At 36.7% G+C, this 27,075-nt stretch overlaps 1 protein-coding gene across 2 annotated transcripts in view; it reads left to right on the forward strand.

The window, feature by feature from the left end:
- Positions 1–21,759, forward strand: part of SUCLA2 (succinate-CoA ligase ADP-forming subunit beta) — a 48,906-nt gene extending 27,147 nt beyond the window's left edge. Inside the window, exons 5-11 of one of the 2 annotated variants that reach the window (XM_081214731.1) lie at positions 453–581; positions 3,501–3,639; positions 10,191–10,352; positions 10,447–10,589; positions 14,969–15,089; positions 16,054–16,142; positions 20,972–21,759. In XM_081214731.1, the coding sequence (XP_081070857.1) occupies positions 453–581; positions 3,501–3,639; positions 10,191–10,352; positions 10,447–10,589; positions 14,969–15,089; positions 16,054–16,142; positions 20,972–21,046 (858 nt within the window). In that variant the 3' untranslated portion in view covers positions 21,047–21,759. The remainder of the gene's footprint in view (positions 1–452; positions 582–3,500; positions 3,640–10,190; positions 10,353–10,446; positions 10,590–14,968; positions 15,090–16,053; positions 16,143–20,971) is intronic. The other variant, XM_081214732.1, reaches the window with a different exon arrangement.
- The last annotated feature ends 5,316 nt before the right edge of the window (positions 21,760–27,075 follow it).

Genomic DNA, 27,075 nt, shown 5'->3' on the forward strand with positions numbered 1-27,075 from the left:
ACTTCCAGTAGGGCTAGAGCTTACAAAATCAGGACCTTTTGTTTATTAGGCTTTCCTTATTAAATATCAGTAAACTGTTTTATGATTTTTAAATGTTCTTTAAACAATACTTTAATGTCCCTTCAGTTCTTGTGAAAAATGCTTAGGTTATATTTCACATATGTATGTGTTTATATTAAGTTGTTTGGTATACATTTGTATCTATTTTTAATCTTTTTCCTTCACAGGTGAGCCATTGTCTTCCTCTTCCTTTTCACTTCTTTTCCATTATTTCAGTTGAACACTTAGGGGGGCATTGTGCAGGAGATGCAAGGATAAATTCTCAAGGGAATTTAAAAATAGTGGGGAGTGATAGATGTATAAGTCTGATAGTGTACACAAATAGATATTAAGATTTTATTGACGGTTCCAAAATAAAATCTAGATATTTTGGCTGTTTCCCCTCCTGCTAGGGTCCTGTATTGATAGGAAGTTCTCAAGGTGGTGTCAACATTGAAGATGTTGCTGCTGAGACTCCTGAGGCCATAGTTAAAGAACCTATTGATATTGTAGAAGGCATCAAAAAGGAACAAGCTGTCCGGGTATGTTGTACTCCGAAACATTTCTAGCTTTTGATTGGATAATTACAACCCTTAAAGAGAATTAACTCTGTATAAGTGAAGTGATTGACAAAACTTCTTAAAAAATTTTTTGAGTGTTAAGGCATGTTAATATGTAGTTTGAAATTGCAACTTTTTAGAAGTATCTAAAGCGTTTTTCTTCATATCCTCCATAAATATTTTACTATGTATCTTTAAAAGATAAGGATTCTTTTAAAATAGCCACTACACTATTGCCATCCCTAGTAAAACTAACAATAACTTCTTAATATCATCACTTACCCAGTCATTCAAATTCCCTAATTGTCTCAATTTTTTTTTTCTTTTACAGTTTGAGTTGGGATCCATATAAGCTCTTTCACTGTGGTTGGTTAATAGGTCTCATAGGTCTTCTTCTAGTTTATAGGTTTCCTTCCCCTCACTTTCTTCATCCATTTTCTTTCATTTTGTTGAAGAACCTGGGTTAATTATACTTTATCATTTTTCATAGTCTAGATTTTACATCCCCATGGTGGCATTTAACATGTCCTATCCCCCCCTTTATTTCCTGTAAGTTGTATGGAATGGTAGGGACACTGTCTCATAGATCCCTACGATAGATCAGAGATTTTATTTTTGGGGGGTTTTATGGACGCTTTTAAGAATCTGTTTAAAGCTGTGGACTTTCTCTCAGTGTATGCACATACTCAGTAAATTGTGCCTACAGTTTCACTAGTTTTCTGTACCATCCTTCTTGTATGCCTCTTCCTCCCATTCGATTCCCACCCCACCCAAGAAAAGCCCCCCAAAACAAAAACTTAACCATGAAGTTTAGTATTATGGCCTGTGAGGGTTGCTTGTTAATGTTTGTAATACTGCTATTAAATTGTTTAGTTTATATATAAAAAATGAGTGACCCATCTTAAAAAGAAGTTTGAATATTAAAGTTTGAATGAAATTAACATCTCTTATTAGGAAACTGTCAAAAGAAGCTTATGGTATTGAAGTACAATAGAGCAGGAATTTTGACTGATACAAAGATTTCCCTGCTAAAGCGTGAAGCAAGTCATTTAGGCAAGTGAATCGTATAAATGTTTAAAGGGGACAGAGATTTGATTCATTAGGTAGTTATGTGAGAGTGATGACTGGAGACTTAAATTTAAATGAAAAAGAAAATACTTGATTTACAAGAATACTTGAAGGAATAATCTACTAAGATTGTACCTTTTTGAGTGATGGATGAACAGAAATAGTTCCCAGCCCAGTGCTTGACAAACTAATGTCATACTGGGCTGATCAGAATTCTTTTGCAATTCTCAGATGTTTACATTTAAAACAGTAGATTGTAACCTAGTGAAAATCTTTCTAAATGAAATGGTACTTTATTTCTCATTATTCTTTTTTTGAAATATTTAACCCAAAATTACATTTCTTAGTTTGATCATCCACTTTATTTTCATTTGATTATTTGCATTTGTCTTCTTGCAAGAATCACATTCACTTTCAAAGAATTTAATATTTTCTGTTATTGAAAGTCAGATATATTGTAGCCTTAGATAACAATTGGAAGTGAGGAGAAAACTACTCCATAGGTTTCCTGAGCAGCTGCAACAGTTAGGATAAAAAGAGAGACATGTGGCTTCTACACCAGTGGTTCAGAATTGCTTATAGAACTTTAAAATATTTATGGATTTTTGGTCCACTGTAGAACTTGTGAACCACAACTTCTGGGTTGAGACCTTGGTGTATGTATTTTTTTGCGGTTCGTGGGCCTCTCACTGTTGTGGCCTCTCCCGTTGCGGAGCACAGGCTCCAGACGCGCAGGCTCAGCGGCCATGGCTCACGGGCCTAGCCGCTCCGCGGCATGTGGGATCTTCCTGGACCGGGGTACGAACCCGTGTCCCCTGCATCGGCAGGCGGACTCTCAACCACTGCGCCACCAGGGAAGTCCTGGTGTGTGTATTTTTTTAAAAGCTCTTCAGGGCTTCCTTGAAGAGCACAGTAGATAAGAATCTGCCTGCCAATGCAGGGGATACAGTTTTGATCCCTGTCCCGGGAAGATCCCACATGCCGCAGAGCAACTAAGCCCATGCGCCACAACTACTGAAGCCCGCGCGCCTAGAGCCCATGCTCCGCAACGAGAGAAGTCACCACAATGAGAAGCCCGCACACCGCAACGAAGAGTAGCCCCTGCTCGCCACAACTAGAGAAAGCCCATGTGCAGCAACGGAGACCCAATGCAGCCAAAAATAAATAAATAAATAAATAAAAATTGAAAGGGAGAAAAAAAAGCTCTTCAGGTATATTTAGGGAGGAACCTCTGCTCAAGACTGTAAACTCTTCTACTAGATTAGAAGCTTAAGTACCTGTATATCTTTTGAATCTAGCATATGTTAGGTGTTCAGTAGATTTTTGAATGAATGGGATAATACTTGTTTGACTGGATGTGTCTTCATTGCTTGGTAGACACTCTTCATAAATTACCTAAAAGGTAAAATAGGGTGAGTTAATATTTTGGCCATTGTTTTTGGACCATTTGGATTATCAGTCTACCTTTTATATGTAGTTTTAATAAAATGTAAGCCTCTTTTTTCAGTTTAGGTTGGCCATAAGGCTTAGTGGTAGTATGGAGGCTATGGAATAACACAGGGACAGGAATTGAGGCGAATGACAAGTCATTTGACCTCTCTGAATCTCTTTCTTTGTAAAATGGGCATACTACCTGCTTTGTGAGGATTTTGAATAAAAACTTTTGTTTAACCATTTAGTGATAGTAGATGCTATTTCAGTGATTGATGTTTGACCATAAATGAGTCATGCTTATTATTTAAATGATAAACTACAAGGTTTTTTATTTGTAATAATTTAATGTTGATTGGATGTATACAGCATTCCTATAATAAAGAGACAAATTGCTTTCAGCTTGCACAGAAGATGGGATTTCCAGCCAATATTGTGGATTCTGCAGCAGAAAACATGATCAAGCTTTACAGCCTTTTTCTGAAATATGATGCAACCATGGTAGAAATAAATCCAATGGTAGAGGATTCAGACGGAGCTGGTAAGGTACCTTATCTTCTTTTATCAAACATTGATTGTCTGTTTATCCACTTATCCTATTCTTCACTGAGGAAGTTGAACTCATAAGGAAGTGAACTCATTTCTATGTAGAAGCTTATTTTATAATGAAAAGAGTGAATGTGACCAAATATTAAACAGACCCTTTAAAACAAACACCTTAAATAAGTATATAAAGCTGCACTGTATGGCAGCTACCGTCACATGAGGCAGTTAAAATTAATTGAAATGATACAAGATTAAACTATTTCTCAGTTGCGCTAGTTACAGTTCCAGTGCTCTGTAGGCCCATGTATTGGACAGCTCTGTGTTGGACAGCACACATAAAGAACAGTTTCATCATTGCAAAAAGTTCTGTTGGGCAGTGATGGATTAGAGTATCCACTACAGTAGTGAATAAATAGTTGTAGTTTTGGGGAATTAGCCATTTTAGTCTCCCCAGGTTTCAAACTTTAGAGACACCATGATTGTTATTGTACAAAGTGTGTATTCTGATACTAGAGTCCTTTAATATTAGGGAAGTAAGATTAGCTTGTCACTTTGACAGTTTTTCTTTTACGTATGTTTAAAAGGTAAATCAGGTTTTGAATTATCATGCCTTCCATGTATAGTTTTTCTAAAAATATAAGTTGCTTTATTGTAGCCTAAATTTTTCTTGATATTTTACATTAATTGCTTCTGTTGCTGTAATTTGTTTGATTTTGTTTCAAGTCTCTTTGGACATTTCTAATCTTAAGCATTTGTAGCTCTCTTTCACTTTTATACTTCTAATTAGTTATATTCATTATTATAGAAGTCAGTTTTTAACTGGTCATTTATATGGTTGTATAAAGAAAAATGAGTAAATTTTTTTGTGATTGTAGAGGTAGTTTATAAAACTAAAAATAATTAAATTTTTTTAAAGAGTGAGGGCTGATGCACATTTTAAAAATGAAATGTCCAGTGAAGGAGAATTATCTGTATGAAACCGATATTTTTTTTTTAAAGGAGGCAGTTCTTACCTATTTATTCTTTTAGATTGGCATTACTTAACCCTTTGTGGGTCAAGGACAAATTTTAAGAAATGCAGTGAAAATTGCATGAAAACGAGCAACCCTCACCAAGGAGTCTGCACCAGTGTTCCCATGTGTGCATGTGCATATGCACTGTTTTTCATGCAGTTTAGGGGTTCTCAAACTCCTTGAAGCCTTTGGTCCTGCATTTGGTACTTGGATGTGAAATTACTAACTCCTATTGCTAGGCAACCTTTAGAATCCTTTTGTCAGGTTTCAAAACCGATCATACTGGAATTTTATTGGAATTGTATTCATCCTATAAATTGTTAGGGAAAAATTAACATCTTCCTAGTAATCAGTTTTTCCAACTAGAAATACCTTATTTTTCCATTTATGTAAGTCTTGATTTATATTTTTTTAAATAAGACTTATTTTCTTTGGATAGGTATTATATTTCTTTTTAGATTTATTTGTAGAAATATATTTTTTTGCTATTTTGAATGGGATCTTTTCTGCCATTGTATTTTCTTACTGTTTATTGCTGGTATACAGAGACTGTTGATTTTGTTCTTCATTTGAAGATTTTAATTCTATTGTTGCATTTGTTTTCCTTAGTCTTTGAAAAATATCTCTGCTCAGTTTCAGCTTGTCTCCCATGTTTAGGTTTATTTTCAGTTTCTTCTTTCATAGTACATAGTTTTGAATTTTGACCGTACAGAAGAGACATTCTAAGTATACTTTGGTTTCCTATAGTAAAGTTTATTTTTTGAAACTCTATTTAATGAAAACATAGCAAATACTATATGCTAGGCACTATTGTAAGAACTTTTCAGATATGGACCCCTATAGTTCATTAAATGTTTATAGCAGTTTTGTGAGGTAGATACTATTACTATCCTTATTTTATAGGTTAGGAAACTGAGTTACCAAAAGGTTAAGTGACTTGCCCAGGGACACATAGCTAGTGGTATAACTGGGCGGTGAATCTAAACAGTCAACTGCAGAATTTGTACTCTTACATATGACACAGTTGTATGACAGGGATATTTTGGGTAGAGAGTAGTATATCAACATTATTGGAGTAGGAAGGGATTAGCAATAAGGTATATCTTTTAGGTTAAGAAGCTGTAGCAGTAATCTAAGCAGGAGGTAACAAAGGCAGTGGGAATGGAAAGGAGAAGGCTTTATTTTACAGATGAGTTCAAGCTCAGGCTCTGTTAGCAGATCGACATTTCTCACAGTACTTTCTTTATATATTTTTAATGGAGGCTTTAGACCAATGCAGACTATGTAGTTATAAACATATGCAGATTGATATGTTTTAGTTATAAGGTTCATATTGAGTTTCAAAAGTAATATTTTTAAAAATAGAAAATATAGATATTTGTCTCCTTTTGGTACTAAGTTACCATATGACAAGATAGAATATACATTTGAGGAAATTATCATAGTATTCCTTAAAATAGTAGTTTAAGGATATTTTGAATGACTAAATTTGGAATTATTTCCTTTGTGCACAGTTTTTTTGGAACATATATGCTGCATAGAATGAAGTATACCTCTTTTTTTTCTTTTAATTTTTTTTTAAAATTAATTAATTAATTTATTTATGGCTGTGTTGACACTTCGTTTCTGTGCGAGGGCTTTCTCTAGTTGCGGCAAGTGGGGGCCACTCCTCATCGTGGTGCGCAGGCCTCTGACTATCGCGGCCTTTCTTGTTGCGGAGCACAGGCTCCAGACGCGCAGGCTCAGTAATTGTGGCTCACGGGGCTAGTTGCTCCGCGGCATGTGGGATCTTCCCAGACCAGGGCTCGAACCCGTGTCCCCTGCATTGGCAGGCAGACTCTCAACCACTGCGCCACCAGGGAAGCCCAGTATACCTCTTAATTTGTACTGGTTTAATTGTTTGATTAATTGTAAGAAGAAAGCTTATAGACTCTAGACTTATTTTCCTAGTAATGCTCTGAAAACATAAGGTAATATAAAAAAATACATATATATATATATATATTTGAATACAGTTGCTTAAATAGCTTAGCATACCATTGCCATCATTGGGGTTTCTGAGAGAGATCTTCCAGTGATTACTGATCTTCACTGACAGAGTTCTAATTAAAATGGATCTGACAACTAAATAACACAATTAGACAGACTTAATAAATCTATTCAAATATGAGGCTTTAAACAGGGCAGTCCTTTCAGGGATAGACTATGCCTTGGGAATAGCAGTTGGAAATGGTTGTTTGCTGTGGGAAGCTTACTCCCAAGAGGAAGAAGGATTGAGCAGAATTATGCATGCCTAGTTTTATAATATCTAGATTAACTAGACAGATAATTTGCGTCTTTTCCTCTGGGAAGAATTAAGTAAACAGACAGTGAGAGACAGATCTTATACTAAGTGAATCCTTTGAATGTGAAAGGAAGCATCAGGAGTGGGGAAGACTTGATCCCGCCCCCTCCCCCCCAAACATTCCTTAGTATTTTCTTTAGCCACTGAGCTCAACCATCAAGCCTGTGATCTGTCAGGGTGGAGGTGGAGCTCTTGAGGGAGGAGAGGTTAGTTGTCTGTTTGGGTAATCTTGTTCTGACTTTGAGGCTGCCTTTCCAATCCCAGCCGTTGTTCCTTTGGCTATTATGGGAGCATCTATAGGTAGTTTAGATTTTTACCCCCAGAAGTTTCTAAAATGGGTCAAAATAGTACACCAGTATCAGCTTTAAGAAAGTGTTATGCTCAATTCTGAAAATTTATTCTTTTCTGTTTCTGACACCATGTTATGTTCAGTCAGGTTGTCTGTTGGAATTTCAAAAGTTCATCAGTGAGATTAGATTATGGCATTAAAATACTCTGAAATACTCTAATAGTAAATTACATAAAGACACAGCTGGATTTAAAGTCCAAATGTGATAAAAGTCCAGAGGACCTAGAGAACTGAAGTCCCAAGTCACATTCTCTTATCTGAGTTAGAAGTTCAAAGAAATTAATGTTCTTTCTAATTTCGTAAATATTTTGATTGAATGAGAGGTTATGAATTCTAGATAGTTTGAAAATTCTTTTAGCCATGGCAGTTTGGACTGTCTGTCATAGGAATGGGTGGAGTTTCTTTGTGATCTCAGAAGTTATATTATTTGAATTTCGGATCTCTTATGTGCCTGAATTCTAAAAGTGTACAAAAGGTTAATAATACATATAAGTTTATCACAGCTTTGATCCTCAATTACTAAATTTGGAGAAAACGCCCCCCAAAACTCAAGCCATTCCCACTGCCAGGGACAGTGATCTCAGGCACAATAATGTTCTCAGAACCATGTACTTCGTTTTATCAAGGGTCATTGTAGAAACTCAGTGAAAGCTGAATGAAATAGAATGGACTGATATTAGTCTCCCCAGGATGCCAATTGTCTTGATTATCTTACCTATGGACCTGAACTCAGTTGGGAGAAATATCCAAGTAAGGAATTAATTTTGGCCTGGTGCATTTGTGACTTCTAGGGGGGAAAAAACCCCAAAATGTACATTTCTTCAAAGTTTTTCCTCTTTTGAACACTATGAATTGAGTATAGGCTCTGTTTACTGATATTACACATACCCTTGCTGTTAGCAGAGTTGTCAGTGGCTGACAACTGTTGTTGCAGAGCTCAGGTCTAGGAAATATACTTCCTAGGTATTTCACCCCAAGTATGTTTTTATTGGAGAATCACCATCACCTGAGTGAACCTGTCTTTATCTTCTTGAGTTTATATACTTTAGAGGCCTACTAAGGATTAATGCCTTTACTATGTGTTCCTCATTGTTTTTTGAATGGCATGTTAATTTTATTAATTTAATAGATATACGGTTGACTCTTGAAAAACATGAATTTGAACCATGAGGGTCCACTTATAAGCAGATTTTTTTTTCAATAAGTATGTACTACAGTACTACATAATCCGTGGTTGGTTGAATCTTTGGATGCAAAACTGCAGGTATGGAGGGCCAACTGTAAAGTTACATGCAGATTTTTTTGCTAACATATCTTGAGCACTTTTTGCATTTACTAAAGCATTCTTCTAAAACACTTATTTTAATATTTGGAAAATCTGTCATATATAGATATGCCACAATTTATAACTATAAATTTATAAATGATTATCAAAATACAAGGGATCTGAAGGATCACAATCCAAGAAACATACATATTATCATTCACCAGTGATTTCAGTGATTTCAATTTGTACTTTTTAGTTCCAAATTTTCAATATGGTTCCTTTCATAGTTTTTTTTTCTGCTGAGATTATTTACGTGGTGCTTTATTATGACCATATTTTCCCTTAAATCATTAAACATGTTTAAAATAGCTATTTCACAGTCCTCTGATACTTTAAAATTTGAGTCATCTTGAGTTTGGTTTCTTTTGACTGCTTTGTCTCTTTACTGTTGGTTACATTTTCCTGTTTCTTCACAGGTCTAGTAATTTCTAGTTGTATACTAGACATTTTGGGAGACTGAATTCTGTCATCTTCCTCTGAAAGAATGTTGGTTTTTATTGTTAATAGTTAATTTGGCTGACTCTAAATTTTGTCTCTTGTTTTGTGCAACAGCTGAAACTGCTCAGTTCTTTTAGCCTCTGTCTGTTCAGGAATAAGGAGAAAGTTGTAGTTACATTGGAGCAAGGAAGGGATAGAATACATATTGTAAGATGAAGTCAGAGAATTAACCTTCATAAGGGCCATTTTGGTAGAGTGTTGGAGGTAAAAGCCTGATTAGAGTGGATTTAAGAGAGAATGGCAGGAGAAAAACTTGGTACAGGGAGTTTTTTAGGCAGGGCTTGGCAGATGTAGTCTCAGTTACTGCTATTTCTCTACTTGTTCTTCTTCTTCCTTTACCCTTTCTTTCTTCTTTCTTCTTCATAACCTGTTAAAAATATAAAACCCTTTGTAGGCTCACAGGCCATAAAAAAATCAGCACAGGCTGAATCTGGCCTGTAGGCCATAGTTTGCTGACCCCAGGTTTAAAGAGACAACTCTTTCCGTGAGTTATGCTGTATAGAAAGAGGAGAGTAAGGGGCTGGGGGGAGGTAGGGAGTAAAGAGTTTTTTCTTTCTTTTTATTGAGGTGGGGGAAAGAACAGCATTTTTACAAGTCAGTTTGATTTAGCCAATAGAAAAGTGGGGTGGGGTGGAATTTATAGTGCAGGAAAGAAAATTAGTGGAACAATCCCCTTGAGTTGAGACCCTGGGCCCAAGCAAAGGAGTTAGCTAGGAACATGGACAGTTAATTCTTGGTAATTAAAAAGAAAATTAAATGCTTTTGAGGGTTTTTTTTTTTCCCCTTCTTTATCTGTTGCTTAGGATAGGTGTAGAACCAGTAACTTTGATGGGGCAGTTTTAATTCTCACATATTCTTTTTCAAGAAACAGTTTGAATTAATTGTGAACATAGATTGAAATACTTTAAGTAAGTAACAAAATGTGTTTTTCTTCTGAAGTTAAAAACATTTGATTACTGTATAGTTTATTGTGTCTATCTTGAAATTAACATCACTTTCTTTTTTTCCTTCAAAGTGCTATGTATGGATGCAAAGATCAATTTTGATTCTAATTCAGCTTACCGCCAGAAGAAAATCTTTGACCTACAGGACTGGACCCAGGAAGATGAAAGGGACAAAGATGCAGCTAAGGCAGATCTCAACTACATTGGCCTAGATGGAAATATAGGCTGTCTAGGTACCACCTGTTTTTATGTTAAGAGTTGGATTGGCTAAGCTTAATTTATTTTCTTTGTTTGTTGCTTATACAAATCATTTTCCCTTCTTGATAGTAAATGGTGCTGGTTTGGCAATGGCCACAATGGATATAATAAAGCTTCATGGAGGGACTCCAGCCAACTTTCTTGATGTTGGTGGTGGTGCCACAGTCCATCAAGTAACAGAAGCATTTAAACTTATCACTTCAGATAAAAAGGTAGGGGCAGAACTTATGTTTTAGAATTTGAATGGAGAGAAGTAACTTGATTAATTAGTAAATGTGGTCGTCATAGTAGTTGAGTGTTAAAATTCAAAAGTCCTCAATAGTTTGGAAAAATTTGCTGAAATCAATAAAATAGAAGTTAGCAAGAAAGAAAGATAAACTTTCCCATTGTGATTTAGAAAACAAGGTGAAGAAATACTGGATGATATTAGATAATACTATAAATGGTAGTGATTTGGCATGAGAACCCATTACTATAGAAAAAATTTTGGAGCTGTTAGTTGATCAAAAAAGCCAGAAATCTGGAAAGTCTGTAAAGCTAAAAAGAAAATAAAAATCGTCTTTAATTCTATTCAGACATAGCTTTTGTTACTATTGATTTATTTTTTTAAGCCTTGTTAATGCTTATATATTTCACACATACACTCATACACATTGCAAATGTATCATTCTAGAAACAGCTTTATTAAGATATAATTCACGGGGCTTCCCTGGTGGCGCAGTGGTTAAGAATCTGCCTGCCAGTGCAGGGGACATGGGTTCGAGCCCTTATCCGTGAAGATCCCACATGCTGCGGAGCAACTAAGCCCGTGTGCCACAACTACTGAGCCTGCATGCCACAACTACTGAAGCCTGTGCACCTAGAGCCCATGCTCCGCAACAAGAGAAGCTACCACAAGGAGAAGCCTGTGCACCACAGGAAGAGTAGCCCCCACTCACTGCAACTAGAGAAAGCCCACAGGCAGCAACGAAGACCCAGTGCAGCCAAAAATAAATGAATAAAATAAATAAAAATAAAAATAAACCAAAAAAAAACCTGGCTTCCAAAAATTAAAAAATGATATAATTCACATGCCATATATTTCACCCATTCATATATATATCTTTCAATACACACATTTTGAGTCTTTTCTTGCTAACATCTCTTGAGCACTTTTTGTGTTAAAGTATTATTCTAAAACACTCATTGTAATGTTTGCATAATCTGTCATATATAGATATGCCATAATTTTAATTACGAATTTATAAATGATTATCAGAATACAAGAGATGTGAAGCATTCTGATCCAAGAAACAGACATATTATCATTCATCAGATATTTTTTTAAGTAATATATCTACTGTGTGACCAATGTGGGTTTTTTTAAGGCTTATGGAAATAAGATAGTGGCCTTCATGTAACTAGTCTTACTGAATTTAGACTGAGAATTTGTCATTGGTAGGGATCAAGATACCTTGAACTGTGTTGAGAATTGAAAGAGTTGGGCAAGGGGAAGGAAATGTGCAGAGGCATGGGGTCCAGAGAGGGCCACTGTGTTCATGGATTGGTAAGATGCTTATGCATAAAGATACAGCATTATTGGGATGAATGATAAGAAGTAATGTTGGCAAATTGAGACCCAAGTTGTGAAGATCCCTGTATCTATAGCTAAGGAGTTTTGAATTTAATACTTCTACCCCAGCACATTTACAAATACATATATCAGCTCCTTACCTTTTTGTTTTTTAATTTTTAAAAAAGAAGGTAATTCTGCTAGTAAAGGGTGAAATGGAGAATAGGGAGACACTGGCAGGAGAGATCAATTTGGTTATTATACCTGCTTGTTGGGAAGGATGAAGAGGTCCATAACGAAGGCAGTGTCAGTAAGAATAAAGCAATGAAACCTACACTGCTGAGATAGAATCCTTAAGTTCATTTTTTTCCTTTTTGGGCGTGGCATGGTGAGGGATTGGTTAGCACTTCTGGCTGCAGAGAATCATTGGTTGGTGATGCTGTCAGAGGCAAAGTAAAGAAATTTGGTATTTTTGAATGAATGTGTTAAGTTTGCCCTGTGGTGATTATACCTGGTAGATAGTTGTAAAGATATTCTTCCTATAATGGTCAGATGTGTATTTGAGAGTCCTCAGTATATTGAGAAAAGTTGAAGTGTTAGGCATTGGTGATATGACTCATGCAAGTGATTTGAGGAAGCCAAGAATGGAACCTGGCTCCTCCCACCCAGTGCTGAAGGATTGAATAAGGAAGGAAGACCCAATAAAAGAGGGAAAGAACAAACTGACAGAGATAGTTGCAGATCAGGAGAGAGTGGTGACATCAAAGGCCAGGGTGAAGAGTTCTGAGAAGTAAGGGAATGGGCAGTGGTGTTAGATGCTGAAAGAGAGGAGAGCGGGGCAGAGGCCAGGCTGCAGTGGGTTGAGTTGTGATTGGGAATTGAGGGTGTTGAGTCATATAGGAGAGTTACTCTTTCGGCGGTGGAGTCTGAGGAGGCACAGAAGGACGTAGTGCTCGCAGTTGAGTGGAGGTCGGCTTGAGAAGAGCTGTGCGGTGTATGCGTGTTTGTGTAGAAGACCAAGGAGATGGGCTATTTCTAGCTGGAGAAGAGATTTGAAGATAAAGAAGAGAGTGAATATAGCTAAAGGAGTGAAGACCTGGAGGAGACACAGTACAGTAATTAGTGATGAGGTTAGTTTTGGAGAAGAGGTTACTCCTTATGGTATTACTGGAAAAGGAAGATCATATGCTAGAAGTTAGAGAGTTTGAAGTGGGATAGGAGGCTCATGGAGAAAGTTGAAAGGTATGGGTCAGATTCCTAAGGTATGAGTCAAACTATTGCTGATGAATCATTTTTATACTGCTCTTCAGGTTATGCTTGTGTTTCACAGGTTTGGTGTTTGGTTTTGTTTTTTCCCACTCTTTTGCTTTTCTTGAAGTTGGAATGGATAAACTAATAGGCTGGAATCATGCCTTATTTGAATGGGGATGGCAGGTAGACTGGGTGTGAGAGAGGAGTGGCTATGAGGAAGCTGAGTGTGCCCACGACAGTGTCATCGATTTGCTCAGCTGTGGCTTCTAGGCTGTATCGTGAAGCACGCCAGATGCGGGAGAGCCGATAGACTGGTTGATTAGGAAGGGGTTGAGGCACTAGAGGCTTTAACAGATTGGACGTGATAGACTTAGAGATGAAAGGCGTTAAGTGGAAGGAGAGGAGGTCGAGCAAGAGCGGGATTCACACATTTGATGTTGTAGAGACGTTCATTCTGGTCAGGTCAAGGATCTGTCCTTGGTAGTGATCAGTTGATATGGACTGGAGGTAAAAGTGACATGGTAGAGCTCCAGTCACTTTAAGGCTCAAGTGCTAGATGATGCCTGTGGTGCATACTGTAGCTATCCCACATGGGGCGGGAGGGGGTGAGATGGGAGGGTGCCAGAGTCCACTGTGAATTCTATTCCATTATGAATTCTAGACCTTTATTTCTTGAAGTATAGAAATAATAGTGGTAAAGATAAGGAACGCTTAGTATAACTCAGTGTGTCTCAAGTTTTTTCCTGTCATGGCCTTCACAGAAAGTAACATTTCAGTGGGGCATGGGAGGTATATGGGGAAGGTTTCTTGTTGTCAGAGGCCACTGGCTCAAGGTGCCAGCCGTCCCAGAACCTTCCTAATTGCTCTAAGGCAGAGGTCCCCAACCTTTTTGGCACCAGGAACCGGTTTTGTGGAAGACAGTTCTTCCACGGACGGGGTGGGGGTGGGGGATGGTTCAGGCGGTAACGCGAGCGATGCGGAGTGGTGGGAGCGGTGGGGAGCGGCAGATGAAGCTTCGCTCCCGCACCCGCCGCTCACCTCCTGCTGTGCGGCCCGGTTCCTAAGAGGCCACGGACCGGTAGCGGTCCAGGGCCTCGCGACCCCTGCTCTAAGGGGTGAGGGGAACGATATCTTGGTGTGTCTATAACCCATTTGTATCTCACTGGTTGAGAAGTTCTGGTGTAGCTGAATAAACTAAGCCTCTTTTTAAAACACAAATAAGGTTTTTTTCTAAAGGAGAAGAATAGCGATTCAGACTATCAGTGTGATGATGAAAGAATGCCAACCCAAATAGGCCCTGAGGTTTGGATGTGATGTGTAGCCAGGAGTGGCCATACAGATGTTGAGTAATTTTGAGGGCCTGGTTTGTGTGAAAAATTGGTAGAGTTGATGGGGAAAAATGAAGAGATGATAGTTAATGAGGACTAAATTGGAGATCTTGCATATGATGTTGTCTTACAACATGGTCTGGGTTAGTAATGTTGGTAATGACTATGCTTAATAGGAAACAAGTAAATGGAATTGGGAGGTCTTGTTAATATGTGACAGGAGAGAAGAGACTGTGAGCCAGGTGTTGAAATTACCCAAGGAGGGGAAATAAGTTTTGCTGGGTGGTGGACTGCACAGGTTTCAGTGATGAGAGCTGCATGCAGAGTATGGTTGTTTGGTCTGAAAATGTTTTCCATGGAGTTAACTTTTATCATAAGGCACAGATACTAGTGTTTTCTTGGGAAGGAAGGGAAAACAGTCACTCCTTTAAAATTTTAATCTAAAACATTTTATTGGCAGGTACTGTCTATTCTGGTCAACATCTTCGGAGGAATCATGCGGTGTGATGTTATTGCACAGGGTATAGTCATGGCAGTAAAGGATTTGGAAATTAAAATACCTATTGTGGTACGGTTACAGGGTAAGTGTAAAAGGATCTTGCAGTTGTTCTATGAACTCTAATTGCTTAAAAGTTCATAATTCCAAGGGGTTTGGTTCATTTAGGGGTTTTTTTTTGGTTTTTTTTTGTGTGTGTGGTACGTGGGCCTCTCACTGTTGTGGCCTTTTCCGTTGCGGAGCACAGGCTCCGGACGCGCAGGCTCAGCGGCCATGGCTCACGGGCCCAGCCGCTCCGCGGCATGTGGGATCTTCCCGGACCGGGGCACGAACCCGCGTCCCCTGCATCGGCAGGCGGACTCTCAACCACTGCGCCACCAGGGAAGCCCGGTTCATTTAGTTTTAAATATAGTTTTAAATAGCTGTATTTTTTTTTTTAACATCTTTATCGGAGTATAACGGCTTTACGATAGTGTGTTAGTTTCTGCTCTATCACGAATCAGCTATACGAATACATATATCCTCATATCCCCTCCTTCTTGCATCTCCCTCCCACCCTCCCTATCCCACCCCTCTAGGTGGTCACAAAGCACCGAGCTGATCTCCCTGTGCTATGCGGCTGCTTCCCACTAGCTATCTATTATACATTTGGTAGTGTATATATGTCCATGCCACTCTCTTACTTTGTCCCAATAGCTGTATTTTTAAAATGAGAGTATAGTAGGGAATTTTTAAAACGTGGGTTTAAAAAAAATTCTAACATTGGAGCAAAATTGTTCATAGTTTTGCTTGGTATAAGTTGATACATTATTTATTTGTTGTGCATATCTTGAATTCTGACTTGTCTGAATTACCATTAATGTGATAAGGCAAAGTATTTCACAAGGTAACTCCAGGTTTTTATAGTATTTTCTTTGGTTTAGAAGCATTTGTATTAAATGACCGAAGTGAGTTGAAATTTCATATTTGTAAACGTATATTGTGACAAACATTTTAAATGATTTTATGTAGATATTTAAAATGTCTGTATTTGCATAAATCATTTCCAGGTACACGAGTTGATGATGCTAAGGCACTGATAGCGGACAGTGGACTTAAAATTCTTGCTTGTGATGACTTGGATGAAGCTGCTAAAATGGTAAACAGGTTATGTTGATCTGAGGATAAATTTGCAGTGTATGAAAGATTTATAAATATTTGGATTCTAAAATGAACCAGCTAATATTGCTAATAATTAGTGTTTCAGCTAAACACTAGGAGTATTGAACCCCATATACCTATCACCCATCTTAAACAATTACCAGTTCATGATCAATCTTGTCTCATCTTATTCTTACCTACTTCCTTCCTTGCCCATGATTATTTTGAAGCAAATCCCAGACATTATATTATTTCATACTTATCATGTATCTGTAAAAGATAAAGGTATTGATGATATAAAGGGATGATTATTACTTGTTTCAGATGGGATAGTGGTATTATGTTTATGTTTTATAAAAAAAGAATCAAGTCAGTATTGAAATTTCCCTGATTCTCTTATTTTTTGCCTAGGTTCTTTGTTAGAATTAGGATCAAAATAAGTCTGTGCTTGCAGTTGGTTAATATATCACTAAATTTCTTTTTATAGAATCTCCCTTGCCTCTTTTTTTACTCTTAACTTTATTGGTTGAAAAAACTAGGCTGATGGTCTTGTAGTGTTTCCTGTAGTCTGGATTTTAATGATTGTATTCATGGGGTGTCATTTAACATGTTTCTCTGCTCCTGTATTTCCTGTAAACTGGTCGTTCAATCTATAGGTTTGATCATATATGTATTTGATTTTGAGGAGCGGGGAGCAAGAATATTTTATGGTTGATTTTGTGTAATTCCATAAGGAGGTATATAAATGTCAGATAATTTCTCTTTTTGTAATACTAGCAGTCATTGACATTCATAACTAGATCCAATATTTTGTTTATGCAAAGTGGTGATTTTCTAACTCTGTGATTATTTATTATATGGCATACTTACAAAAAGCGAAACTTTCTTGTATCAACTATTTGTTGGCGTGAAGTACAATTTTCATAGAAAAAGCAGGATACTTACTTAACTCTTTGGTTTTATTGATCAGTTTTCAAAATAATGGGTTTGTTCCATTATGGCCTACTAAAGTGACCCAGGCTTTTTTGTTTCTTAGTTTTTGTTTTTAGGTGTGTGTGTTGTGTGTTGCATGCACACATGTATGCACATGCTATTTTGAACTCATGGATTTAAATATATTTGATGTGGTTCAGTCCATTTTAGTTATTTTTATTGATGCTTAGATTATTTCATGTTTGGTCAGTGGGAACCTCTTCAAGTTGACTCCTGAGTCCTTCCTACATGCCCTGTGATATGCTTCCTGATATGATGAGATTTTTCAGGCTCATCTTTAAATTTTTTTGCTGCAGACCTGGAATCAGCCACATGGTGTTTAGACAGCACAATTTAAGCTTTAAGGGTGCTTACAACTATTGGGTTGTTCATTGTTTCTAGATATTTTTAAGTGGCAAATCTAGGAAAATATGTATTTTTTAAAGAGATAAATACATGAGTACATACTTCCAATATTTCCAATGCAAATCCAAGGTACAGTTTTTTTTTCTTATCTGATACCTGTTTCTCTTTTTTTTTCCCATTCTGTACTAACATAAATATTCCTTTGCTTTGTCCCTCAATACAGACATGACAGTTTTAGAATAATAATACCAACAATATGACTACTGAAAGTAGTTCAAGACTTGTATGTGCAGTTCTTTTTGTCCTTTGAAGTATTTCCCATAATTTGCTGGATTTTAAAATTCACATGAAACAGTTCTCTGTTTTATCCCACCTTTGATGCATGGTTAGCTTCATTTATTTATTTTAAAGGAATTGCTTAAAATTTTTTTTTGTTATAATATTTCCAAAGTCAAACTGTAAAACAAGGTATACTTAGAGAATCTAACCTTTATACCTATTCCTGTTTGTTCCTTCCCCATAGGTAACCAGTTTTTTGGTTTTCTTAGGATTTTTTTTGTTCATGTTTTCACTTTTTTAAAAACACAAGCAAATAATGTATGTGTATACATATAGATGTACGTATACATATATCTCTCCACTTTCCCACATTATATGATGGTAACGTATTTTACCTCATTTCTTTTACTTAACACTATATCTTGGTGCACACTCCCTAGTAGATACAGAGATGTTTTGAAATGAAAACTTCTGATTCTTTCCCACCTGTGTTTATAGACGTTTCACAGAATACTCTTTGGGGCTATATGGTTTAATCAGTAACTAGGCTTTTGAGATTTGCTTTGTTAATGTGATATCTTTTCATAAGAATAATAAAGGTCTTATTTCCTTCTTTAGGACACACTTTGGGAAAAAACTTAGCTAGTAAATAAAATTCAACTGCAGTTTAGAGACAGAGGAATTTACACTCAGTCCTGAGTTTAAATTAAGATTTTGAGCAAGGGAATGTTAGGGAGAAAGTGTTTCAGAAAGCCTGTTTTGACTCTGAGATGTGGAGTCAGTTGTTGAAGGGAAGAGTGAGGGACAGTAGGAGTCTGGCTAGTATAATAATTAGATGTGAGGTGAAGGTAATGGATAGGTTAGAACTTTTCTCTGAAAATATGCTTGTTTGCAATGAGAGCCTGAATTAAGAAAAGCTTTGTGGACATGGAGAGAAAGGAGAAGAATCAGTACGACCTTGATCAAATAGACCATGAAAGATAAAAGTGAACAGTTGATTTTCGTTGTGTCTGTAGTGCTTTTCTACTGAGTAGGAGGTTATGGAAGTCATGACAATATTAATAATATAATATTAGCAACTGCTACCATTTATAATTTATTGTGCATGCAATGCTAAGCCTTTTTTTTTCCTTCGGGTATTATCTTATTTAATACAAGTTTGGTGAAATAATCTCCATTTTTATAGATGAAGAAACGGAGGCTAGATAAATTAACTTATTCAGGATCATGTATCATAAGCATCAGAGTGGGATCTGAACTCAAGGTGTCTAACTTTAAAATCTTCTCTTAACTACTCTACTGGGGAGGAGAGAAGCTAAATCTGTTGTTTGGTTTTAGATATGTTTAATTTGTATATGTTGTATGGTACCAGCTGGATATTCCCAGACAGATTATAGAGAGAACATTGGAATTCAGCTTGATAATTGTTAACTTACTGACAGAAAGTAAAATACTAACTCTTAAACCCAAGCTCCTATCCCAACATTGTAAGTTAAGATTATTTACACTTTTTAAAAGATTTATTTATTTATTTATTTATTTATTTATGGCCACACTGCAAGGCTTGTGGGATCTTAGTTCCCTGACTAGAGATTAAACTGGGGCCCAGCAGTGAAAGCGCTGAGTCCTAACCACTGGACCACTAAGGAATTGCTTTTATTTAGATGTGCCTTGCGTTCTGTAGTATCCAGCTAAGACAGTCACTGTTTCTATCTTTAAAGATAAAGGCAGAAGATCTAAATAGACATTTCTCCAAAGAAGACATACAGATGGCAAACAGGCACATGAAAAAATGCTCAACATCACTAATTATTAGAGAAATGCAAATAAAAACTACAGTGAGGTATCACCTCACACTGGTCAGAATGGCCAGTCTGTATTTTAGTCTACAAATAACAAATGCTGGAGAGGGTGTGGAGAGAAGGGAACCCTCCTACACTGTTGGTGGGAATATAAATTGGTACAGCCACTATGGAGAACAGTATGGAGGTTCCTCAAAAAACTAAAACCAGGGCTTCCCTGGTGGTGCAGTGGTTGAGAGTCCGCCTGCCAATGCAGGGGACGTGGGTTCGTGCCCCGGTCTGGGAGGATCCCACATGCCGCGGAGCGGCTAGGCCCGTGAGCCATGGCTGCTGAGCCTGCACATCTGGAGCCTGTGCTCCACAGCGGGAGAGGCCACAACAGTGAGAGGCCTGTGTACCGCAAAAAAAAAAACCCTATAAACAGAACTACCATATGATCCAGCAATCCCACTCCTGGGCATATGTCCGGAGAAAACCATAATTGGAAAAGATACATGCATCCCTATGGTCATAGCAGCACTATTTACAATAGCCAAGACATGGAAGCAGCCTAAATCAACAGATGAATGGATAAAGAAGATGTAGTATATATATGCAATTGAATACTACTCAGCCATAAAAAAGAATGATATAATGCCATTTTCAACAATATGGATGGACCTAGAGATCATCATTCTAAGTGAAGTAAGTCAGAAAGAGAAAGACAAATACCATATGATATCACTTATATGTGGAATCTAAAATATGACACAAATGAACTTATTTACAAAACAGGAACAGACTCACAGACATAGAAAACAAACTTAGGGTTACCAAAGGGGAAAGGGAGATGGGGAGGGATAAATTAGGAGTTTGGGATTAACAGATACAAACTAGTATATATAAAAAAATGACCAACAAGGACCTACTGTATAGCACAGGGAATTATATTCAATATCTATAAGAGAAAAGAATCTATATATAAAACTGAATATATATATATATATATATATATATATATATATATATAAATATAATACAGAATCACTTTGCTGTACACCTGAAACTAACACAACATTGTAAATCAACTGTAATTTTAAAAAAAGGAAAAAAATATAAATAAAATTTAGGCAATGACGAAGAGATATATACATATATCAGATATGTATCTATTTAATACCTTCTGATATTATATATATGAATAAAATCCAGTGTGGGTTATGGTGTGGGTTGTGAACAGTGTTAGATTTGACTATCCTTCAGGAGCGGCAAATGCTTATAAGACTGTGAAGTGATTTATAACAATGTTAGAATAGCCCAGATATTTTAAATGAAAAAGACTGAACATGCAATTAATTTGACATTGACCAATCGTTCTGATTCTATGTTTTTATGAAAATAGAGACAAAGCTTGTTTTTTTCCTTTCAGGTTGTAAAGCTCTCTGAGATAGTGACCTTAGCCAAGCAAGCCCAGGTGGATGTGAAATTTCAGTTGCCAATCTGATTTGAGAACCCAGTGGTTGGCTGAAGATGTTAAATGTGTTATAATTGTTAAAAATACTGAGTTCTGTATTATTATTGTTCCTTTTCTCTTTAGTGTGTGAAGATTGTAATTACCGTCTAGGCACAAAAACTTTTAAAAGCATTTGGTCTGCATTTAATTCTGTTCAGAATGGGCTGTTTGTATAAAGAATGTGTAATGCAGTTATCTAGTTTGTTTTGTTGCAGCTTTCTTTCTCAGTTTCACAGAATGTCACTTGCAATATGCCAGTTTATTATTGTTGGGTACAGCATTCTTCCTTGATAAGAGTCTTATGAATGAAATAAATATGAAGACAAAGCTTTATTCTTTAGTGTTAGAAATGTATTATATCTAATAATTAGTTTCATTAGTAGAGCAGTGTATTAAAACAATGTTTATATAAGAAGTGTCTATCTTCAACAACAAATACCTAACTAAATATATCAGTCACTATTTATAAACAGACCTTTCAAACACTCCCCAGAATATTCTTTTAAGTATTTCAGTAAAGTAACTTGTGAATTATTTGAGCATTGTTTTAATCATTACAGAACACTGATATGTGCAAGTCCTCATGATCTTGTGGTATTGAGAAGAAGCTGTAGGTTTGTATCATGTAAGGATATATTTATTAAGGACTTGGCAGACAAAATTAACAATGTCAATTTAAGTTAATAAAAAATCTCCCAATGTGATTTGCATTAGTGTTTTTTTTTTTTTTCTTTTTTAAGTAAACACAGTGAAGGTGATGTGTTTATCATTGCACTAAACACCTCTCTGGAACTGATTTGTAGATCATGTACTGGGGCATGATATTACATATTATAAAGAGATCTACAGATATTTCAGTTGAATTCTACTGTTTACGTGTGTGCCATCTGGTACCTTCTCCAAAAAGCCCACATTGTCCTTTGTGTCCCAATTTGTGTATGTGTGTGTGTGTGTGTGTATGTATATATGTACATGTCCATCTTTTCTTCATTGCATAGAACAGTTGATATTTAACTATTAACAATGTTCAGACCATGTGATAATAACAGTGTAAGTACCATGGAAGGAAATACCAGCCAAGCAGTAGACTATGTAGGTAAACATACTGGTGAATTTGAGAACTTATACCTATTTCTTAAAACGTGATCTCTCTCTCTCTCTCTCTCTCTCTCTCTCTCTCTCTCTCTCTCACACACACACACACACACACACACACACACAATGAGAGGCAGCATAGCATAAATTGATTATGAGTGCAGAATTTGAAAGTGAATCTGGTTTGAATCTTGGCTCCACTACTTACTAGCTATATAAGTTGGGCAAGTTTCTAAATTTCACTGTACCTCAGTTTCCTCAAGCTCCTTTCTCATCTTCACTAGAATTATTTAGAGGGGAGAGGGAGACAGAGGCAAAGAGACAGAGGGAGGGAAATTATATAGAAAACACATGAAATATATATATATTGAAACCAACTATATGTATATCATATGATTATATATTGGTCTGTCTTCCCTGCCTATACATTAAAAGACTAAATCAGAGCCCTTAAACCATTTAAAATTGTGATAAAGTTATAATTAAAAGTCCAAATCTTTAGCTTTTAATTAAAAAAAAAATCATTCCAAAGAATGCCAGCCAGTGATTAGCTCAGAAGATATTGGCATTTGTATTGGTTGGGTCTAATCAGGAATTAAAGACAATGCTTGGTATTTCAGAGAGGATGTAATGCCAGTGTTCTGGTTATCTATTCTTGGATAATACATTATCCCCAAATTTAGTGATTTTCAAACAACAAAATTTTAATATTTCTATGTGTCAGAAAATTGGAAGCAGTTCAGCTGGGTGGTAGTTCTGGTGATGCAGTTACTTGCAAGTTTGAGTAGTTCTCCCAAGATGGCCCCCACACGTGGCTGTTGACCTCAGTTCCTCCCTTTGTCCGCCTATCCTCGGGGCTGATTTTGTGTCCTTGTGATAGGGCAGCTGGCTCCCTCCAGAGCAAGTGATCCAAGGGAACAAGAAGGAAGCTACAATTCCTTCTGTGTTCTAATCTCAGATACTTGTGTTCTCCTCTCGTTGTCATTTCTGCCACACTCTATTAGAAATGAATCACTAAGTCCAGGCCCCAAGAAGAGGGGAAATCAGCTCCATTATTTTTTTAAATATCTTTATTGGAATATAATTGCTTTACAATGGTGTGTTAGTTTCTGCTTTATAACAGGGTGAATCACCTATACATATACATATATCCCCATATGTCTTCCCTCATACGTCTCCCTCCCTCCCACCCTCCCTATCCCACCCTTCCAAGCGGTCACAAAGCACTGAGCTGACCTCCCTGTGCTATGTGGATGCTTCCGCTAGCTATCGGTTTTACATTTGGTAGTGTATATATGTCCATGCCACTCTCTCATTTTGTCCCAGCTTACCCTTCCCCCTCCCCGTATCCTCAGGTTCATTCTCTAGTAGGTCTGTCTTTCTTCTCGTCCTGTCCCTAGGTTCTTCATGACCATTTTTCTTTTTTTTTTAGATTCCATATATATGTGTTAGCATACGGTATTTGTTTTTCTCTTTCTGACTTACTTCACTCTGTATGACAGACTCTGGGTCTGTCCACCTCACTACAAATAACTCAATTACGTTCCTTTTTATGGCTGAGTAATATTCCATTGTATATATGTGCCACATCTTCTTTATCCATTCATCTGTCAATGGACACTTAGGTTGCTTCTATGTCCTAGCTATTATAAATAGAGCTTCAATGAACATTGTGGTACATGACTCTGAATTATGGTTTTCTCAGGGTATATGCCCAATAGTGGGATTCCTGGGTTGTATGGTAGTTCTATTTTTAGTTTTTTAAGGAACCTCCATACTGTTCTCCATAGTGGCTGTATCAATTTACATTCCCACCAACAGTGCAAGAGGATTCCCTTTTCTTTACACCCTCTCCAGCATTTATTATTTGGAGATTTTTTTGATGATGGCCATTCTGACTAGTGTGAGGTGATATTGTAGATCTGATTTGCATTTCTCTAATGATAGTGATGTTGAGCATCCTTTCATGTGTGGGCAATCTGTATATCTTCTTTGGAGAAATGTCTATTTAGGTCTGCCCATTTTTGGATTGGGTTGTTGTTTTGATATTCAGCTTCATGAGCTGCTTGTAAATTTTGGAGATTAATCCTTTGTCAGTTGCTTCATTTGCAAATATTTTCTCCCATTCTGAGGGTTGTCTTTTCGTCTTGTTTATGGTTTCCTTTGCTGGGCAAAAGCTTTTAAGTTTCATTAGGTCCCATTTGTTTAGTTTTGTTTTTATTTCCATTGCTCTAGGAGATGGGTCAAAAAGGATCTTGCTGTGATTTATGTCATGGAGTGTTCTGTTACGTCTTCCTCTAAGCATTTTATAGTGTCTGGCCTTACATTTAGGTCTTTAATCCATTTTGAGTTTATTTTTGTGTATGGTGTTAGGGAGTGTTCTAATTTCATTCTTTTAAATGTAACTGTCCAGTTTTCCCAGCAACATTTATCGAAGAGGCTGTCTTTTCTCCATTGTATATTCTTGCCTCCTTTATCAAAAATAAGGTGACCATATGTGCGTGGGTATATCTCTGGGCTTTCCATCCTGTTGCATTGATCTCTGTTTCTGTTTTTGTGCCAGTACCATACTGTCTTGATTACTGTAGCTTTGTAGTATAGTCTGAAGTCAGGGAGCCTGATTACTCCAGCTCCGTTATTCTTTCTCAAGATTGCTTTGGCTATTCGGGGTCTTCTGTGTTTCCATACAAATTGTGAAATTTTCCGTTTTAGTTCTGTGAAAAATTGGTAATTTGATAGAGATTGCATTGAATCTGTAGATTGCTTGGGTAGTATAGTTATTTTCACAATGTTGATTCTTCTAATCCAAGAACATGGTGTATCTCTCCATCTATTTGTATCACCTTTAATTTCATCAGTGTCTTATAGTTTTCTGCATACAGGTCTTTTGTCTCCCTAGGTAGGTTTATTCCTAGGTATTTTATTCTTTTTGTTGCAATGGTAAATGGGAGGGTTTCCTTAATTTCACTTTCAGATTTTTCGTCATTAGTGTATAGGAATGCAAGAGATTTCTGTGCACTAATGTTGTATTCTGCTACTATACCAAATTCATTGATTAGCTCTAGTAGTTTTCTGGTAGCATCTTTAGGATTCTCTATGTATAATATCATGTCATCTGCAAACAGTGACAGCTTTACTTCTTATCTTCCGATTTGGATTCCTTTTATTTATTTTTCTTCTCTGATTGCTATGGCTAAAACTTCCAAAACAATGTTGAATAATAGGGGTAAGAGTGGGAAACCTTGTCTTTTTCCTGATCTTAGAGAAAGTGGTTTCAGTTTTTCACCATTGAGGACGATGTTGGCTGTGGGTTTGTCGTATATGGCCTTAATTATGTTGAGATAAGTTCCCTCTTTGCCTACCTTCTAGAGGGTTTTTATCAAAAATGGGTGTTGAATTTTGTCAAAAGCTTTTTCTGCATCTATTGAGATGATCATATGGTTTTTATTCTTCAGTTTGTTAGTATGGTGTATCACACTGATTGATTTGCGTATATTGAAGAATCCTTGCATCCCTGGGATAAACCCTACTTGATCAGGGTGTATGATCCTTTTAATGTGCTGTTGGATTCTGTTTGCTAGTTTTTTGTTGAGGATTTTTGCATCTATGTTCATCAGTGATATTGGCCTGTAGTTTTCTTTCTTTGTGACATCTTTGTCTGGCTTTGGTATCAGGGTGATGGTGGCCTCATAGAATGAGTTTAGGAGTGTTCCTCCCTCTGCTATATTTTTGAAGAGTTTGAGAAGAATAGGTGTTAGCTCTTCTCTAAATGTTTGATAGAATTCACCTGTGGAGCCATCTGGTCCTTGGCTTTTGTTTGTTGGAAGATTTTTAATCACAGTTTCAATTTCAGTGCTTGTGATTGGTCTCTTTATATTTTCAGTTTCTTCCTGGTTCAGTTTTGGAAGGTTGTACTTTTCTAAGAATGTGCCCATTTCTTCCAGGTTGTCCATTTTATTGCCATATATTTGCTTGTAGTAATCTCTCATGATCCTTTGTATTTCTGTAGTGTCAGTTGTTACTTCTTTTTCATTTCTAATTCTATTGATTTGAGTCTTCTCCCTTTTTTCTTGATGAGTCTGGCTAATGGTTTATCAATTTTGTTTATCTTCTCAAAGAACCAGCTTTTAGTTTTATTGATCTTTGCTGTTGTTTCCTTCATTTCTTTTTCATTTATTTCTGATCTGATCTTTATGATTTCTTTCCTTCTGCTAACTTTGGGGTTTTTTGGTTCTTCTTTCTCTAATTGCTTTAGGTGTAAGGTTAGATTGTTTATTTGAGATGTTTCTTGTTTCTTAAGGTAGGATTGTATTGCTGTAAACTTCCCTCTTAGAACTGCTTTTGCTGCATCCCATAGGTTTTGGGTCATCGTGTTTTCATTGTTATTTGTTTCTAGGTATTTCTTGATTTCCTCTTTGATTTCTTCAGTGATCTCTTGGTTATTAAGTAGTGTATTGTTTAGCTTCCATGTGTTTGTGTTTTTTTACAGACTTTGTCCTGTATTTGATGTCTAGTCTCATAGCGCTGTGGTCCGAAGAGATACTTGATACGATTTCAGTTTTCTTAAATTTACCAAAGCTTGACTTGTGACCCAAGAGATGATCTATCCTGGAGAATGTTCCATGAGCACTTGAGAAGAAAGTGTATTCTGCTGTTTTTGGATGGAATGTCCTATAAATATCAATTAAGTCCATCTTGTTTAATGTATCATTTAAAGCTTGTGTTTCCTTATTTATTTTCATTTTGGATGATCTGTCCATTGGTGAAAGTGGGGTGTTAAAGTCCCCTACTATGATTGTGTACTGTTGGTTTCCTGTTTTCTGGCTGTTAGCATTTGCCTTATGTACTGAGGTGCTCCTATGTTGGGTGCATAAATATTTACAACTGTTATATCTTCTTGGATTGATTCCTTGATCATTATGTAG

The sequence above is a fragment of the Mesoplodon bidens genome (assembly GCF_964165515.1).
Source record: "Mesoplodon bidens genome assembly, chromosome: 17".
Taxonomy (NCBI): Eukaryota; Metazoa; Chordata; class Mammalia; order Artiodactyla; family Ziphiidae; genus Mesoplodon; species Mesoplodon bidens.